This window comes from Phodopus roborovskii, unplaced genomic scaffold (genome assembly GCF_943737965.1).
Source record: "Phodopus roborovskii unplaced genomic scaffold, PHOROB, whole genome shotgun sequence".
Lineage (NCBI taxonomy): Eukaryota > Metazoa > Chordata > Mammalia > Rodentia > Cricetidae > Phodopus > Phodopus roborovskii.
In genome coordinates this window covers 22,286,064-22,304,819 of record NW_026126571.1, presented here as the reverse complement: position 1 = coordinate 22,304,819, position 18,756 = coordinate 22,286,064, and the positions used below count along the sequence as shown (strand labels likewise).

Here is an 18,756-nt window from a genome sequence, read left to right as displayed (position 1 = left end):
AACCAAGCAAGTTAAAATGAAAACTCTGTACATGAATTGCACCTTTAGTAATGGGAACCTGGTTACCCTGACAACAGACCACCAAGAACCCTGCTAGTGCAGATTCTGAGAAATATATTTAAAATAGGTATGAAACTAGTTATACAGCATAACACTTGAATTCACCACACATTAAAAACATTCAAATTTGTCCTAACATTGCCAAAATATGTTTGAACTTTATAGTTTTTGCATTTCAGTATAATGCAAGATATGGGGCTTCCATATAAAAAGCGTAATATAACTTCAGTGCACATTGCAATATATTTTATGGCTGTGGCAAAGAGTGTTGATATTCCCTGGGGTCCTATTGCTTGTCCAATAAGCAAAATCTATTAAAATTCAATAATGAAGCACTTTTTAGCGTGCTCCTGAACCAACTCATTTATCTCTCATAAACATCATTCTCTTAACATCAAAAATCAAATAGGGAAGACAATGAAAATTGTTAGTATATGAAAATGTTCTCTTCAACAAACCTGATTCCAAGATTCATAGCTTCAGCAGTTCCAATCATACTTATAGCCAGCAGCATGTTGTTGCAGATCTTTGCAGCCTGAAAATAGAGTATATATTATTTATCTATATTTTCAAGTTATGATTTCTAGAAGACTTTATCTGATTCTATAGGGTTCTCCCTTGAAACAAGCAAACATTCAATAGTGGATTCTCTCTAGTGGGTAAGGGAATATGGTTTGGTATATTTCCCTCTGAGCTTAACACACTGTCCTCAGCAGAAGCTGGGGGTCTCTTCCACTTGGTTTAAAAAAAAAAAAAAAAAAATGGCACTCCTACTGTGGCCTAACACTAAGGGCAACTGATCCATTGCTCTCAAAGGGATAGATTTACATTATAATTGGGAAGTGGGAATGATATGCTATATGAAAGGGTACAGATAAGCTAACAAGAACAATAAACTGTAAAGGCCATAGCGGAGGAGACAGGAGGAATCAGGAAGAATGGAGTGAATGTGTACGTCTGTTAGGAGTTGAACAGGAACAACCGATTCAATCTCAGAGTTCAGTACTAGTTATTTCATCACTACAAACAGGGTCACAGAGGAGGTGGAACCAGAAATAATCTCTCTGGAGGTCAGGACAGGATGTAAATAAATAGGCAAGAAAAAAGAAGGGTTAACGGTAAATGTGTAAGAGGATTAGACACACAAAAGCATAGGATGAGCCTGGGATTATAAGAACACTACTCATACCTATGTTTTAGGGAACATGGGGAAATTTGATGGTTAAGACTGTCAAGTGGCGTGGAAATTTACCTTATATGGTAATCTACAGGCCCTCTGAGCACCAAACTAGGTATGAGATAATGGAAGATTACACCCACGTATTGTGTGGAATGACAAGATGATCAACAACAGTAAAATTCTATACAGCTTACAGAATGGTAAACTAAAGCTTGACAAAGATTCCAGAGCTTTAGCAACTGGGCAAAAAGCATTACAAGGAAGAATGGAATACGAACATATGTTAGGAGCAGGACAGCAGCAGTCAGTTCAATTCAGAGTTCAGTACTATCAGTCATCTCATATTTCTAAAGGAATATTTTCAAGAAGATTAAAGTACACAGGTTACTTATTCCTCATTGAATTGACATCTGTCCGAGCCTACCAACAATGACAAAAAACCAACTCATCCCAATTTAACTTAAATCTAAGCAGGGAATCCACATCATGAACCAAGTAAAAAGGGACAAGAATGTGGTCAAAAAGAACATTTTACATTGAATCATGTCAATCATTCAACAGCATTACCTGCCCAGTCCCAACAGCTCCACAGTATATCACATTGGAGCCCATGCACCCCAGCAACTCTTGGGCAGCAGCAAATTCATCTTCAACTCCTCCCACCATAAATGTAAGGTTTCCAGACCGAGCAGCTCCTACACCTGAGTCATTTGGGGAAAAGAGATTGAAGCAAATCTGTTCAAGTAAAATACCAAAAACGAGAGAAAAACCTAAAAAACCCTTGCCTCAAGAATTTATTTCTGCCACGAATGTGGAAGATTCTCCAAATCTCTACAGGAGTATTTCAGTAATGGCATCATGCAGTTTAATCATAAACTCCAAAGATACACAGAACCACACACACTTACAGTTTAATGGGGCCCTGGCGGGCACCACTGCATGCACAGAAGCCTATTCTAAAGACAGTGCTTGAGGTCCGTGGCTCACAAGCTCCTTCTCCAGATCCCACTTACTGATGATGAGATCTGGAGACCTGGCTCTTGGACCTACAGTAAGTAGGCATTTGGGTGACCAGGCTCCTTCTCTTACATGCATTTTCCAGTATCATCTGAGTGTTCTCATCTTTCTCTTCCCTCCTGTCACATCTTTGAGGCAACTCATTCCTAGTGACATGAGTCCAAACAAGAAATAAACTTCAGCACATTCTGGCTACTTTTTAGCTTTTAACAGGCTTGATGAATTAATTGTTTCTGGTTGAAAGGATCAGCAAAAACAACTTCTAATTTAGGTTTGTCTTCATAGAGATATTCATTAACTATGAAATAAAATTAAAGATTAATGTTTTTAATATTGAGAAGTTTTGTTCATAACCAAGTTAGATTTTGTTAAAATAGTAGATATGTGGATAAGCTATTATCAGTGCAACTTCTGTTTTTATAATTATTTTATAGCTTACTTACAACTAGAAATAGGAAACCATAGTTGTGCCAAGATTAGACCTCACCATTGGAACAGACAGCTACAAGTGATGGCCTGCTTTTTAATTAACTTGCTCAATGAAACAGTTCTTAAACATTAAAATTAAATTAAATTGTAATGTAATATATATCAAGACAGCAATATATATCAAGGCTTCTCTGCAGTGGCTGTCCTGGAATTCACTCTGTAGACCAGGCTGGCCTCAAACTCAAGAGATCCAAGTGCTTTGCCTCTCAAGTGCTGGGATTAAAGGTCACCATTGACTGACTTATTTTGCTATTGTCAAATCAGGTAGCTTTCTCTTACCTGGTTCATATTATTTTCTAACCATTTACTAAAAGAAAAAGTTAGTGTGATGTAAGCCAAACAATCTTGCATTCCTTATATATGGAATGCCTACAATGCTCACAGGAAGTTAAATTACATAATTTCATTACACACTTTGGAAAGGATTATGTACAAAAACCTAATTATTTTAACATTTTGATAATGACCTTTGAGTGACTATCATTTTGCTAGTTTCTAATTTACTTCACCAAGATTGTAAACCATTAATGTTTTACAATTATTTTGCTCAATTTCTTTACCCATTCTTATTCAAAACACATAACCACCCTGTCTGCTAATCCTGTTGATCTAACCTGGAGAAATTAAGCAATTTAAGTCAAAGCTTACAAACAAATCCAGCACTATCCATAATAGGTCAGTAGCTCCATATCTAGATTAGAGTCTGCTAAATAGCTTTAGAGAATCATTTTATTGAAGGAAAATTAATCTGGTTAATCTTTTGACAGGTGCACTTTCTCACTTGTTCAAACACATATTTCAAAAAGAAGAAATAAGTTACTTAAGCAAGAAAAACTCATAAGAAAGAGTCGTTCACCCTTGATTCAGAAGTTTATGGTGGTCCCACTCTTTCTCTCAAGGGTGTATGTATTTCTGAATGCATCACAACCTACACCCTAATGTCGGTCTGATTAGACTCCCAATGCAGTGGCAGAACCAACGCCTAAGCTATCCTAAAAGAAATGTGACCCCTGTAGACAGATAAAAAGGACACTTGAAAAGCTGCAACTCAAAAGCTTCCCAAGACCTCAGACATGGCATAGGATTTTATGTTTTAGCGATAATAAGCAGTAAATGTATTGCCCTGACATGCCATTTTAATTTGTCTCCTTCCTTCCTTCCTTCCTTCCTTCCTTCCTTCCTTCCTTCCTCCCTCCCTCCCTCCCTCCCTCCCTCTCTTCCTTTCCTTTTTACTTTTCTTGTCTTTGGTTTTTTAAGACAGGGTTTCTCTGTAGCTTTGGAGGCTGTCCTGGAACTCGCTCTGTAGACCAGGCTGGCCTCAATCTCACAGAGATCCACCTGTCCCCCCCCCCCCCGAGTGCTGGGATTAAAGGTGTGTGCCACCACCATCCGGCAGTTGACCATTCTTAATTCAACAATCTAAAATATGGTATGTTCCTTTTAAAATCCAGCCCTTTTTTGAGCACCGACACAAAATCACAGCAGAAAATTTGAGCATCTATCCTTGGGTAATAGGATGTGGTCAAAATGCAGGCACACTAAAAATTCTATGTAAAATTATCTTCAGCTTATCAGTATAAGGTGTACATAAAACAGAAATGACCATGTGTTCAGATTTGGGTTTCAACCCCAAAATATTTCCTTACATATATTCAAATATTCTAACATCCAAGAAAGCCCTAAATCTGAAACACTGGCCCCTGCCACTTTAGATATTAAGTCTATATTTTAGTTTATATTTTAATAATAGTATATGTAAAGCCAAATTCACTGTTTTAGTTCTATTATAATATTTACCATAGTTTATTAAAATCTTTGATTTTCTTTATCTGATTTTTCCTATAAGGTCAGCATGGGGTCTTGCTTATGTCAGTATTCCTATTATGTAGCACTACATGACATATTCAATAGGCAACTGTTTGGAAAATAAATCAATAAGCATGGCTGGAAGAATAAAGACTCTAGAGATGTAATAACTGGTTTTGAGAGTGATACTTGCTGGCTGTGTGATTATAAAGAAATAGCTCCGAGCCAATGACTGAGATGGGAAAGGCATTAATACTTCTTTACAGAGTAGCCCTGTATACCATTTAAATAGAAGGGCTTCATAATTTGAGTTTGTCAAGCAGGCATTTTCCTATCTGGTTATCTAAGTCATTGCCTCTTCTAGGATAGTTTTCGTCTTGCTTGTTAAATATTAGCTGTTATAGGCACATCCCATAAACAAGAGAAGCCCAGAAGTTCTAGAGAAGTCTATGCCTGGTTAGTGCTAAGATCACACTGTAAACTGGCTGTGGTGACACATGCCTGCCATCCCAGAACTTAGGAGGCTAAAGCAGCAAGACCATGATTATGACCAATTTAAGCATCAGAATGAGACCTTGTCTCAAAAAAGGAAAATAGGGAGAGGAGACAATCACTGTGAAGACCTCTGGGGTGGGGGGAATCAATGACAGCTTAGTGTATCTTTTGGAAAGACATGAGAAATCTGCCAGGGACCTAACAAGTATCAGCCTCTGTCGTTAGCTGCAGGGCAAAGGCTAAATTACATATATCCTTGCTTCTACCAAGTTATGCACCTGTTACTTGGCCACTTTTTTCTACAACCCTGGTCTGAGCATGGACTATGGCAACAGCCTTCCTTCCTCCCATTTGGTCTCCCTTCTACCCTAGTCTCCAACATTTATTCTCCACACAGGAGCCTGGGCTTCTCTTGTTTATGGGATCTGCCTATAGCAACTAATATTTAGCAAGCAAGACTAAAACTATCCTAGAAGAGACAATGACTTAGATAACCAGATAGGAAAATGCCGGCTTGACAAACTCCTAAAACAGAAATCTAGTTTATGGGTTTTTCTACTTTCAGCCATCCCAAAGCTCCCATCATACCTATTATAAAATCCAAAGTCCTACAAGCCCTAAAGGGCCCTCTCATCCCAAATACTTGCACTTATTCATTTTGATACATTCTCCAAACTATTCACAACTAATTTTCCAATAACTGGGAACTTTGCTCAAAATGCGCCTCTTCAAAGAAACCAGACCATACTTCTTTATCACTTGGTAACTTTCCTGCTTTCACTTCTTGCCCTGACTTGTTTCAGCACCTTTATTTCTGCTCTGGGTTCTCCATAGGAACATTATTTCCAGGAAGGCAGTTACAGCTGACTCATACAGAACCAAAAGAGATGTTCAGTAAGTGACTATTTACCCAGAGATAGCTAGAAGGAGATGTTATGACTTCAATATATCCTCTAAAAAGCAAGTCATCCCCAAGACAACAGTGTTAAACAGTGAGACCCAATGAGAGGTAATTAGAACATGAAGGCTCCAACATATAAGGACTCATGTAACTTCAAGGGCATGGGTTTCTTATGAAAGAACCAGTGTGGCCCCTCTCATATTCATCCCCCTACCATGCTGCTCTAAGTCATGAAGGACTTTCCAACCCTCAGAACCATAAGAAGTAAGTTTCTATTCCTTATAAATTAACTGGTCTTTCTCCTTTTCTTGGGGTGGTGGTGGGTGTTGATAGGCAATCAACCCCAGGACCTTTTGTATAGTAGGCAAGTACTCTACCAACTAGCTTCCAATCTCTTAAGTATTGCTATAGCATCACAAACAGAGGTAACACAGGAGACATCAGGTTAGAAACACTGAGGTGTAGTATTGGGTAAGACCTGCTGTCACAGAAATATTCAGTCATGCTGAGGGTTACCAAGCTTTTTCATCATCCTAGTATGCCATTAAATGCTGCCTGCTCTATCCACTCCCAATCTATGAAGGCAGTCAGACAATATAACCACAGACACTGCTAAGCTTTGAAATTCTATGATCATTTGCAGTTTTCAAATTCACATGCATCCACATTCAAACATATATGACGCTAACACTCAAAATGGAGGTACACCTGACTCTGCACAATAGTTCTAGGTTAGAAAAAAGAAAGGCTGATCATAACAAAATACAAATGACAAAAAAGCATACTATTTATCATGTATGATGTAATACTTAAAGATACGTATACCTTATAGAATGGCTAATTCATGTTATACTGTCTAGCATGTTATACTGTACACATCTTTAACCCTCTCAAAGCTCCCATCATACCTAGTATAAAATCCAAAGTCCTACAGAGCCTTAAAGGGACCTCTAATAAAGCCATGGCTTCCTCTCCTGTCTCATCTCCCAAAGCAGGAGGATTTCTGAGTTCAAGGCTGGCCTGATCTTCACAGTGAGTTCCAGGACAACCAGGGCTACACAGAGAAATTCTGTCTCAGAAGGAAATAAATAAATAAAATAAATGTCTGCTAGCGGATTAAGTCCAGACCCATCCTATGCACTCACTTTTATTGCTTCTTGACCTATGACTATAATAAGTACAGAAAAAGATTGTTTTTTTTTCTTATATCACTATACTAACTAAAGCTGACAAGCCCAAATCTTTGTGGTTGCCTTTAGAGCTTATCTAGTCATTTACTGTGATAAGCTTTTCAGAGATTCTTTTCCATAACTCTAGGATAAAAACAATGAACTCATTTGTACAAACAAATGAAAATGCAAATACCCAAATAACTCATCAAAATAGACAGAATACTCTGTTCTTAAAAGCCACAGACATCTATTGTATGCCTTGGCATTGTGGAGAGAAACATTCTTTTTTAAAAATAATTTCTGTATTTTTACTTTATGTGCATTGGTGTTTTCCACGCATGTGTATCTGGGAGAGGCTACAGACAGCTGTTACCTGCCATGAGGGTGCTAGAATTGAGCCTGGGTTCCCTGGAAGAACAGCCATCTTAAATACCATCTCCTCATCCCCCCTCTGGCAATTGGAGACCAATCATTCAGTGGTCTTCAACCTGGTGTTTCAGATGATGCCTTCCCATGAACACAACCAGCTGCAGACACCATTCACTAGTACTGAGCAAGCCTTGTTCTGAAGAATTGTATGTTGGACTCAGCAAAGGACAGACAACACAACTGTTACTCCTACCTTGCTTTGGTCTTAGAGTTGTAAAAAGCAGTGAATATTGTCTTCTCTTTCCTTAGATCGTTTACCTTCACGTTTCTTGTCAATGAATGCTAAGTATTTCTACTCCTGCAACAAAAACTACCCCTCACTGTGTACACCGAGAACTCTGGGTTTCTGTGCAGCCCTACTGTTCCCTCACATAAAATCCCCTTCCTGTCCCTCCTTACCTGACCAGTTTACCTCCAAGACTGTACTCACCCCAAGCACCTCACGACCCGGGGCTTTCTTTTCTGGAGGGATGCTGGTAAAAAGCACTTGTAACCACTCAAACCCAGGTTTTCCTTCTGATGTGTCTTGTTAAGACGTTTGCGGGCATGTGCTCTTTGAATCTCAGAGAGTAAAGTTCTACCTAGCTGTCCACAAGGTATACATACTCCTGACACATGCTATAAACGATAAATAGAATTTTTATTCACCAATTATATATAAAAAAAGAAACCCTCAGTTTTGGAGCAGCATGATTCTCTGTATGGGGCACTGGCACTTTCACTTACTGCTGTATAAACGAACTGAAGTGTGTGTGTATGGGAACATTATTATGAAGAGTTAAGAATGAAAAACATGTGACTCAAATTAGGAGGCCTAGGTGAAATCACCACTCAAGTCACACCACTTGAACCAATCCCAGTTCCAGTAAATCTTGTTTTTTTGGTCTAAAATGTCCCTTATACTTATGTGGAAGCAACAAAGAATATACAGGAAAGATATTTTATATAGTAATACACAAATATCATGAGACTTAAATGTAGTAAGTAAATCTACTCAACCTAAGCATGTCAAAGTCTTTGGCCTAAGAACACCAAAGAGCTGAAATTTGGAAATTACCCTTACTAAAAAAGGCTGAACCAAGTGTGGGTAACCTAAAATAACCTCTTAGGAATTACAAATGAGCTCATTTCACCCAAGCCTATCGGAAAAGGGCCTTCAAACCCACAGAAGGAGAGACAGAAAGCTAAAATGTGCATTCCGGCTAGATCTGCCTTTAACACTGTAAAAGCCTAGCTGCAAAAGCACTCTCAGGAAAAAACGCAGTAAATCACCTAATTTACTCAAAAGAACTTAAATGTTTTAACCAGTCTGCCATCAAAAGAGATCAAGAAGAGGGCCAATGGGACTTGGGCTGCAATGTGAGCTGTCTTTAAAATGCAATTGTTCTAATCATTTTCTACAGATGCAGCCTCACAAGGGGCTGCTGTCACAGGGACCATTTACGACTTGTTATGGTGTCTCTATTGTTTACCAGCATCATTCGCTGAAAAAAGGCGACAGCTGGGACAGAAAGCTGCTACTCAACGAACAATATAATCCCGTGAAAGTAATCAACAAATTTAAGGGTGTTAATTAACTTTACACTTTATCATGTTCAATTAGTTGTCCTTTCTAGAAAAGATTGCCGTGCACAATCAGTTTAGAGCGTGCCATGTTTGATTTGTAAGTGATCACTGTTTCTGTTTCAGAGCCCATGTCAGATGCTCTCCTGGGTTTTGGTGACACAGATGAATGGCTCTGCACATGTTAGGGGTGATCTGGTTTAACATAAGCCAGCATAACATAACCCCTTGTTAACACTACTTCTGGCATAATCCAAGCTGGAAACAAGAAAGTCAAAACGTTAACAGCACTATTGTGGAGTCTGATAAACAAAGTTTGGTTAGCCTTTCCTGAAATAAGCAAAGACAAATGCAAGGCAAAATTAGCAATTTTTCATCATTGTTTTTCGAAGTAAGATTTCTCTTTCGGGGCATGTCTGGGATCATTTCCTCCCAGCAAGACCTCGAAGCTTGGCCACATTATGCAAAGCACTGCTGCAGTCTCAGACTTACATAATGCAGATAGGCCTTTTCATAGCCATTACAAAGTAGTAGGAGTGTGTGCAGTACCCGCCTGTATTAAATTCTAGATTGTAACTATCAGATCCAGAAGCTGCATTTTGTAAGTGTAGGAAATCTGCAGGAAAGAACACTAATCTATGAATGGAATTTGTTATGGTGCCTACCTTTAATGCACTTGTTCCTACTTACTAATAGGACAAGGAGAAGCTCATGATGGAGTGACAATATATTCACTATTGCATTTTAATGAAAGCCACTGCAGCTATTCTGAATTGATAAATATAGCATGTATCAAAATATTTCAAAGCCAATGAAGGGATGAACAAAACCTAAAACTGAGGTCTGGCAAGAAGTGTCCATCTTTATGAAAACAAAAGCAATTGACATGTGCTGTTCAATTAACAACAACAAAAAAGGCTATCGATGAAGGATTTTGAAACACTGTCTTAAGTCGTACCTTGTTATTTCTTGCTTAACTTACAAATTAAATAAATGCATATAAACAGCTACAGCTGGTTAGCTGATTATATAGCATTCACAAAGACAAAGCCTAACTTCTTTAAAACAGAAAAGTTGTTAACTCTGAAAGCTAATAATGTCCTAAGTTAAATATTAAAGAAGGAAATTATAGGCTATATCTGAAACAGCTGAAACCACAATACACAGCAGCAGAAAACATTTGTTTTCTGAAGAAGATCTGCAGGGAGAAGAGAGGCGGTCGATAGATCCTTAAATTGGAAGCAATAGCCGTTCTTCTAGCCCAAGTTGGCAGCTGCTACATTTGCAGACCTGGTTCATTATTTACCCATAATGACCATCAAGCTGCAGTCAAAGTCAGATCACAACAACTGTCAGCAGCTCTTTTAATTAGCCTTGTTTGAATTCAGATAAATATCACAATAGCCCTGCTTATGCTATAAGAGCAACAGAATGTTCTGTGTGGAGCTAGCCTGGCTTGAGAAAGACCACTGTGCTACAGAAAGCCAGGCAGAAATGCAAAGTGCGATCTAACTGGTGAGGAATCAAAGCATAAAATGGTTTACTTTCACTTTGAAATCAGTTAAAAACAAAAACAAAAACTTCCAGACTGAGATGGTTGCTCAATGCTGAACTACAATGAAACTCTAGACCCTTGAAAGCCCACACATATCCAGAGCCTACAGAGAATCAGGGGGATGCCCTCTGGAGAACACTGAGTTTTAGAATTATTTCTTGGGGCCAGAGAGTGGGTACAGCACACTCTAAACTGTAAAAATGTAAACTCATCTTGTAACTATCATAGCTTTAAAATAATTTTAAAACAAAATAAATCTTTTATTAAGTAGCTTATAACTTTAATGAACTTTTATTTTACCTTTTAAAAAAATTTAGGAGTTTATCCTTCTGTGATAGGAACTGGCGATTTTCCTATAAATTTCAGGTTTTCTTCTCGCTCAGCATTAATACTCAAAGTTTTTTAAAAGGCTAATAATCAAATTTAAGGTGATCTAATTACTGCCATATTCCACATTTGTCTGAATCCCACTCATGTTATTACAAAATAAAATGTGATAATTACTTTCCCTCTGCTTTATAAAGAATGTGATGTAGATTTAAAGGAAGAGGAAAGCGATAGCTGAAAAGTGAGGCGAGAGGATGAAAAGGAAAAACAAGTAAAAGGCAAGATGACCTAAAAGCAAGGGGAGTATCGGGATCACCAGAAACTAAGAGAATGCTGAGCGAATACAGTTACTCCTGGCTAACCAGGAGCTCAGCTCCAAGCCCATCCCATTGGTAAAGCCTTTGAGAATTTGAACTCTGGATTTCGAGTCACATTTTGAGATGCTCTCCCACCATTCTTGTTCCTAATGCACCTTGTCTCATTCTGTAATCATTTCTACTGGTGCATGGCAACCTCAAGGAAGGATAGCCTCCATACCTGCATGATGGTAAAGGACACGCTACTATTTACTATTTACTATTTGGCAATCTCCTTACTGAGTAAAAACAAACAAACAAACAAATAAACACACAACAATAACAAAAAAGACTGTATTCATAATCAACTTCAAGTACTAATACCTTAGAGTCATACATTTATAGCATGCAGTGAGACCATGAGATAAAGGCAACTATTTACTTGATAATATTGAGGAAAGAGATCGCTCCATCTGGCTCTGTGAGAATTACAGCAGAGTCATATTTCTTGTCTTGCTTTCTTTAAATTGAAGCTATATGTAACAATCTGCCATGGGAAAAGAATGCTTTCAGCTCTTCACCCTTTAGTACAACCCACTTCTTGACTAACATGCCCAGCCAAGAGCTACAAGCAAGCCTATTTCTTATTGTTGGCTCTCACAGGTACAAGTCAGCATGTTCTAACGTTGCCCCTCTACCTTCTCCTTCAGCCACATCCCAAACTGGTGCTTCTTCAGATATATCCACTCATACTAGACATCACCAGGGCTTACATTCACTAGAAGTTATAGAGCAGCATTTCCCAAGGCTAGCATCTCAGATCACTAGTTCTATAGGACACTGACGGAAATTTACAGGTAGAAAAATTTATAGTTATGTTTTGTTTCTGATCAGTATAGTTTCTCATCCTCCTCCTTCTAGTAACAGATCCAAAAAACCAAGGATAGAGAGTACCCCATATGAATGGCAACAAAGCCAAAGAATTCTGCTCTGAAAGGCCAGAGTTCACAAGTAGGATCTGCAAGCAAGGAAAACAGAAGCAAAAACAGGACCAGGACTGAAACCTTGGTTGGTTTCTTGCAACTTAAGAGCTACCTCAGTAACCTCCTAACATGGAAACCCCCCCCCAAAAGTTACTTAAAGGTTTTGTGGTAAAACCCATATGTTAAACAGAAGCCTAAAAACATAAGTTTACACTAATATGCAAATATATACCCTGAATTTTTCTAAAGGCTGAAAGAGGAGCTTTCTAGCTTATTTTATTTTTAAAAAGTTTTTACTTTTGGGATTAGAGAGATGGCTCAGCAGTTAAGAGCACTTTGCTCCTGCAGAGGACCAGGGTTCACTTCCCAGCACCCACATGGTGACTCACAACCATCTGTAACTCCAGTGCCAAAGCATTCTTCTGATCTCCACAGGCCAGGCATGTATAAGGTCCACACACATACATACATACATACATTCTGGCAGAACATAATAAAATAAATTAAATAAATCTAAAAATATATTTTAAAATTTAATATGATGATGATGCATATGGGCACTTTGCCTGCATACATGTCTGTGTACCATGTGTGTGCTTGGTGCCTGCTGGGGACAGAAGAGGACATCAGATCCTCTCAAATAGAAGTTATAGATGATTGTGAACTACCATGTGAGTTCTGGGAACTGAACCTGGATCCTCTGCAAGAGCAGGCAGTGCAGCCTCTCCAACTGGGTGATATTTATGATTTATTAAAGTTTCCCCAAGGATTCAGAAAGCAAAGTCAGCCTCAAACTATAGAGATCAAATAGTGGTGGTACACACCTTTAATCCCAGGACTCAGGATGAAGAGGTAGACAGATCTCTGTTAGTTAAAGGTCACCATGTCTACACAAGAGGGAAGAGTAACTAACAGAGCTCATGCCTTTGAACTCAGCACCCGGGATCACATGCCTTTAATCCCAGCATTAGGGAGGTGAATAAGACCTCAGTATCTTATACAAGGTCTCAGTACCAGCCATTCATTCTCCAGCCACACTGAGGAAAGGTTATAGTCTCAGGTTTGGTGGAGCCAGGATTGCCTTTCATTCTGAGGTAGAGTAAGAGCTAGTGACCAGCTGAAGATCAGAAAAACAACAGTCCTGTTGGTTTTATTTTATATCATTTTGTGTCTACAGCTATTAATATTCTGTTTTGCTCTCTAGAAAAACCGTTCTTCATACTGAAATATATGATGTGGTAACTTACTGGTAAGAGTTTGTTGGCCTTCTCTTTTTTATAAACTTAATGAGTTTTGTTTTTCAGGCTCATTTCTTTGGTCTGTTTATACACCTAGAACATCTAAAAAAAAATCTTACCTATTAGAGATTTACTTAATAAAGAGTTTAACTGCAAAATGTATATGATCCAATTCTTATGTCAAGGCTAGGTTAAACGGGTCCTTTGTGGTAGAGGTAAGCTTCTCTGCAGAGCAGCCATGCCCTGAGACTTGTACCATGCTATGTGTCTCCTGGAACAGCAATTAGCTCAGTGGCACTCTGCTGTCACTCCCACATAGTCACTGATAACAAGTTTCACAAAGAGACCAAACCCTAATGAATATTCCTTGGACATGTCTGCCAACATTCAATTACCATGGTAACTTCTTGTCCCAGAAATTTCCTCAGCTCAGGAAGGTGGCCCTTACTCGGGTGTCTCCTTGGCAAGGCCATGGCTGCTTTCTTGGGCTCTTTTGAATAGAGTGCTTTTGCTCAGTCCCACCTGACTTCCCATACTTACCTGTCCCTCTCTGTGATTTTACCATCACCCCCTGGAGCCTTACAAGCTTCTTGTTTAGGACCAGTTCTTACTGTGTTGAAGCTCCTGCCTTGTGAGGATATTGCTGATTCAGTAAAGATGTGGTCGCTGACTTTTACATCTACCGTGTTTCTTTTGTGACCAAAATGGTTAGTTTGGTGAGAACTCTAGCCCCAGGCAATAGTTACCTGCCGATTTCAGTTAGTCTCCAGCCTTTGAAAATGGGGCTTCCCTAAATTAGTTGCACTCCCCACTGCTGGAAGAGAGGTTTATTTGAGGTTATAGCCCACTACAGCAAGGAAGACACAGCAAGGAGAATGTAAGGCAGGCTGGCAGAGGTGAGTCCACCCTTTCCACAGAATGGTGCCATCTACAGTTAGGATGGGCCTTCCTACCTCAACCCAGTCTAGAAACTCCCTCACAGACATGCCCAGGAGTAAGTCAAACTGACACAACATGCCCTGTTACTCACATGGAGGAGTACTGCTTCTCCTAAATCTAGGAACAGAACTCCCAGCCACTGTTGACCAATTCTGGACCCAGAGTCCAGCTGCTGTATTTACACTCCATTTTGTCATAAAGACATGATCTTGGAACACACTGTTAATGGTTTTCTCATTTTTTTTATTATATGCTATTACTTTTATGCTACTAGAACAAAGTAGAGTTTCAACAAAACTGTATTTTCCTTTCCTCTGATTCTGTTATTATCCTGGTTTGGATCTGTTCATCTCTCACTTAAAGTATTCTAATTACTTAGCTGTCTTTCTCTGCTTACAGATTCCCAATCCTTGCTCACTGCTTTACTTACAGGGCATGCAAGGCTAGTCTCAGCATAGCTCCCTACACTCATGTCACCTAATACAACAGCCAAACTAGATTTTTCTTCCTTTTCCCCATAAAGAAAGAATGATCAGATGATCTTCCCATGAGTGGTCCTCTTGTCCTGGTATGCCACCTCCATCTGTACTTCCTACTCTGATAGCCACCTTAGGCTTACTCAAGTGACAAAATTGTGCCTGTTCTTTAAAATTCTGCGTAGTGTCACTTGCAGATCCCTCCCCTGGACCACAAAGAATTTGCCTGTGCCCACCTGTGCATCACTCTCATGCACATTACTCACCCTCCCCTCATCCATCACGTTACTCTGCTTCTGCTGTTCACCTGTTTACTCTTTCTGGATTGTGAGCGCTCTGTGTAATACTCACTAAATAAATCAAATCTAAGAAAACACGGGCAGGAAAGAAATAATGTAGAAAATAACTTAGAGAAATGATGAATTTTAGTAAAAGAAAGGACTTTTTCTTGGTTTTTATTTTGAAAGAGCTTGCAGAAGAGTCAGACATGAGCGCGATCTATTTATAAGATGCTGGTGAGTTCTGGCCGATGTGAGGTCAGGAAGAAAGCTATTACAATGCTTTAAACGATCAAAGAGGGGACAAAAGGTTAATCCTTGGGCTAAAAAGAATACATCTTGATGACATAAAAGACCCTTTACCTACAGAACAGTATATATTCATTCACACAACAATAGAAGGGTAAGAAAACCAACTCAACCAAGCTCTTGTATAAGGTCACCACCAAATCCCAAATACAAAGTGGGAAGGAAGAAAGCCCTCATGAGCCAGTTGCTTCTCTTTCCTTTGTGAAAAAGAGGATTGAACCCATGGCTTTGCATAGGCTGGGCAAGCCCTTCTATACATGACTTCCCACATAGCTCTGTAAGGTACATCTCTCTCTTACTTCCAACATGCTAAACACTAAGCTTTTGCTCCTGAATTCTGGAGGACCGGAACACAAACACAAACCATAGCACCTACATATAAGAATTCTGTTATTTGAGGATTAAATAAAATTTGCTTCCCCTAAACCTTCCCTGAGTACATGACATATTCCTGTAATTCTCACACTCAGGAATTGGTTGCAGGGGGATTACAGGTTTTGAAATCACCCTGAACTAGACAGGATACCCCTCCCCCACCTCAGAAAAACAATGCCTAACCAAATTAAATTCTTTTTATTAAAAAATAAATGTGCTGGAGATTGAACATAGCAAGCAGGTGCTCTACCACTAAGTTATGATCTTTGCCCCTTTGTTCTTTGTTTTGATTGGTATTAAATACGTACAGCTTCTTCCTCTTAATTTAACCCATCTATATGTTTGTTTTTTTTTTAAAGTGGACCTCTTCTAAACCACATACAGTTGGACCTCCTTTAAAAAATATAATAGTTAGAAGGGCTGGAGAGATGGCTCAGCAAGCAGTGACTTAATTACTCTATCACAGTCCACTGCTGAGGGACATCAGGGCAAGAACCTGGAGGCAGGAACTCAAGCAGAGACCATGGAGGAAGGCTATTTACTAAGACAAAAGTTGGTGCCAGGGAGTAGGGTACTGCCTATGCCCAACCATGCTTTTGTTTGGAGGAATTTGGGCTCTGGGAGTTTGGGTTAGGAAAACAGTGGAATGCTTTAAGCACTGAAAATGGGCTATACTAGTATAGTAGGACATGGAAGACAATGGTGCTTAAGAGTGATTTTAACTATGGGGGCCTGGCTCAAGAGCTTTCAGAGAAGAATTTTAGTGTATGCCCAAAGATTGTCAAAGATTGTTCTTGGTTGGGTATTTTAGGGAAGAATATGACTACTTTCTGCCCTTCTCCAAAAAAGTTTGCCTGAGGCTAAAGTGGAGAATTTTGGATTAATTGCATTGGCAAAGGAAATCTCAAAACAGCCTAGCATATACTGTTGTGTGGTTACTAGTGTTTAGTCTTATGAAGATTTATAATGAAAAGGAGCAAACTGAGCAAGAAAAAATACAATATGTAAAGACTGAGGAGAAAAGGGGCACCAGGAAGTGGATTGGAGTTAAGTCCTGTGTTCAAGGAGACACACAGAATAAAGAAAAGCTGATGTTAAATGGAATAAAGGGAGTGGTGACTTCAGGGCAAGACCCCACCCATGCAGGCTTCCCACTTAATGAAAAGGAATTAAAGAAAAACTTAGGTCCAGGAGTGGTGATACACACCTTTAGTCCCAGCATTCAGGAAACAGAAGCTTGTAAATCTGAGTTCAAGGCCAACCTGGTCTACAGACAAAATTTCAGGACAGCCAGGTTTAGACAGTGAATGAAAGCATGGAAAACAGAAAGTGGTAAAGATATAATTGAATGAGGGGGCCATGTTCAGCCCCTGCAACCAGCAGGACTTGGTAGCGCTGGCCACATGCTTCTGGCTTTAGAGTCCAGGATATAAGAAAAGGATTATGGAATCTCCCTCTTAGATTAAGGAAACCCACTGAGACCAGGCATGTGTCAGGGGGTCCCTGCATGGAGGCCTAGATAGGCCATTGTGTGAAACTGTGAAGGCAAAGCCTGGATTGCCTTAAAGACACCCAGCTGTTTGGAGATATCAGGGCGGTAGGATACCTGCCAAGAAAAACTGATAACAGGAGTGGAAGCAGCCCCAGAGAAGGAAGTGTGTTGCAATCAATAAAGCTGAAAGGAGTTAGAGATCTGAAGAGCACTTCAACGTCAAACATAGAGACACAGTTTGAAGTTTGCCCAGATGGTTTTTGGTCTTGCTTTGGTCCAGTATTTCCTTACTATGTTCCCTTTCCTCTATTTGGAATGGTAATGTTCCATTATATGTTGGTAGTATGTGATCTGCTTTTTAATTTTGATTTTACAGGGGATTACAGTTAAGAGATTGCATGAGTCTCAGAAGATACTTCAAACTTTGTACTTTTAAATAGGGTTGAGACTGTTGTAGACTATGGGGACTTTTGAATGAAAGTGAGAGCCAGGGAGTGGAATGTGGTGGTTTGAATAGGAAGCCCCCCCCCCCCAGAGAATGGTGGTTTTGACTGCTTGGCTCATAAGGAGTGACACTATTAGGAGGTGTGGCTTTGTTGGAGAAAATGTGTCTGTGGAGCTTTGAGGTCTTATATGCTCAAGCGGTGCCCAATGTGACGATCTCCTTCTGTTGCCAGTGGATCAAAATGTAGAACTATCAGTTCCTTCTCCAGCCCATGTATGCCTGCATGCTGCCATGCTTTCCACCATGATGCTAATGACTGAACCACTGAAACTGTAAGCCACCCCCAATGAAATGTTTTCCTTATAAACACTGCTGTGGTCATGGTGTCTCTTCACAGCAAAAGATACCCTAAGATGATTTTCCTAACTTGCTTTCTTACACCGCCAGGGACTACCTGCTTAGGGGTGGCACTACCCACTGGAGGATGGGTCTCCTATATCAATCATTGATCAAGAAGATGCCGCATAGATATACCTACAATCATTTTATCAACTGAGGTTCCCTCTTCCCAGTTGATCCTAATTTGTTGTCAAGTTGACAAAAAACAAAAAATGAAAAAACCCAAAACAAAACAAGCTGAGTAGCACATAGCTATTCCAGGGGACCAAATTTCAGTTCCCAGCACCTACACCAGGCAGCTTACTATGAACAGGTCTAGAGAAAAAGAAAAGGAATGGGAGGGCAGCAGAGGATATAGGAAAGGAGGGAATCAGGTGTCGTAGCCCAAACCTGAAATCCCAGCATTTGAGCTGAAGTTGATAAGAGCTGAAGTTCAAGGCTAGCCTGAGCTACATATAATAATATTTAATATTTAGACAAATAATTTTTTTTTTTTTTTGCATACAAGCAGACCTGGGTTCAGTCCCCAGCA

The 18,756-nt window shown here is 39.5% G+C and overlaps 1 protein-coding gene across 1 annotated transcript in view; it reads right to left on the bottom strand.

Moving 5' to 3' along the window:
- Hibadh (3-hydroxyisobutyrate dehydrogenase) overlaps nucleotides 1-18,756 on the bottom strand; it is a 94,545-nt gene that overhangs the window by 10,485 nt on the left and 65,304 nt on the right. Inside the window, exons 5-6 of the mRNA XM_051202837.1 lie at nucleotides 1,808-1,941; nucleotides 519-595 (exon numbers count right to left, since the gene is read on the bottom strand). Of these exons, the coding sequence (XP_051058794.1) occupies nucleotides 519-595; nucleotides 1,808-1,941 (211 nt within the window). The remainder of the gene's footprint in view (nucleotides 1-518; nucleotides 596-1,807; nucleotides 1,942-18,756) is intronic.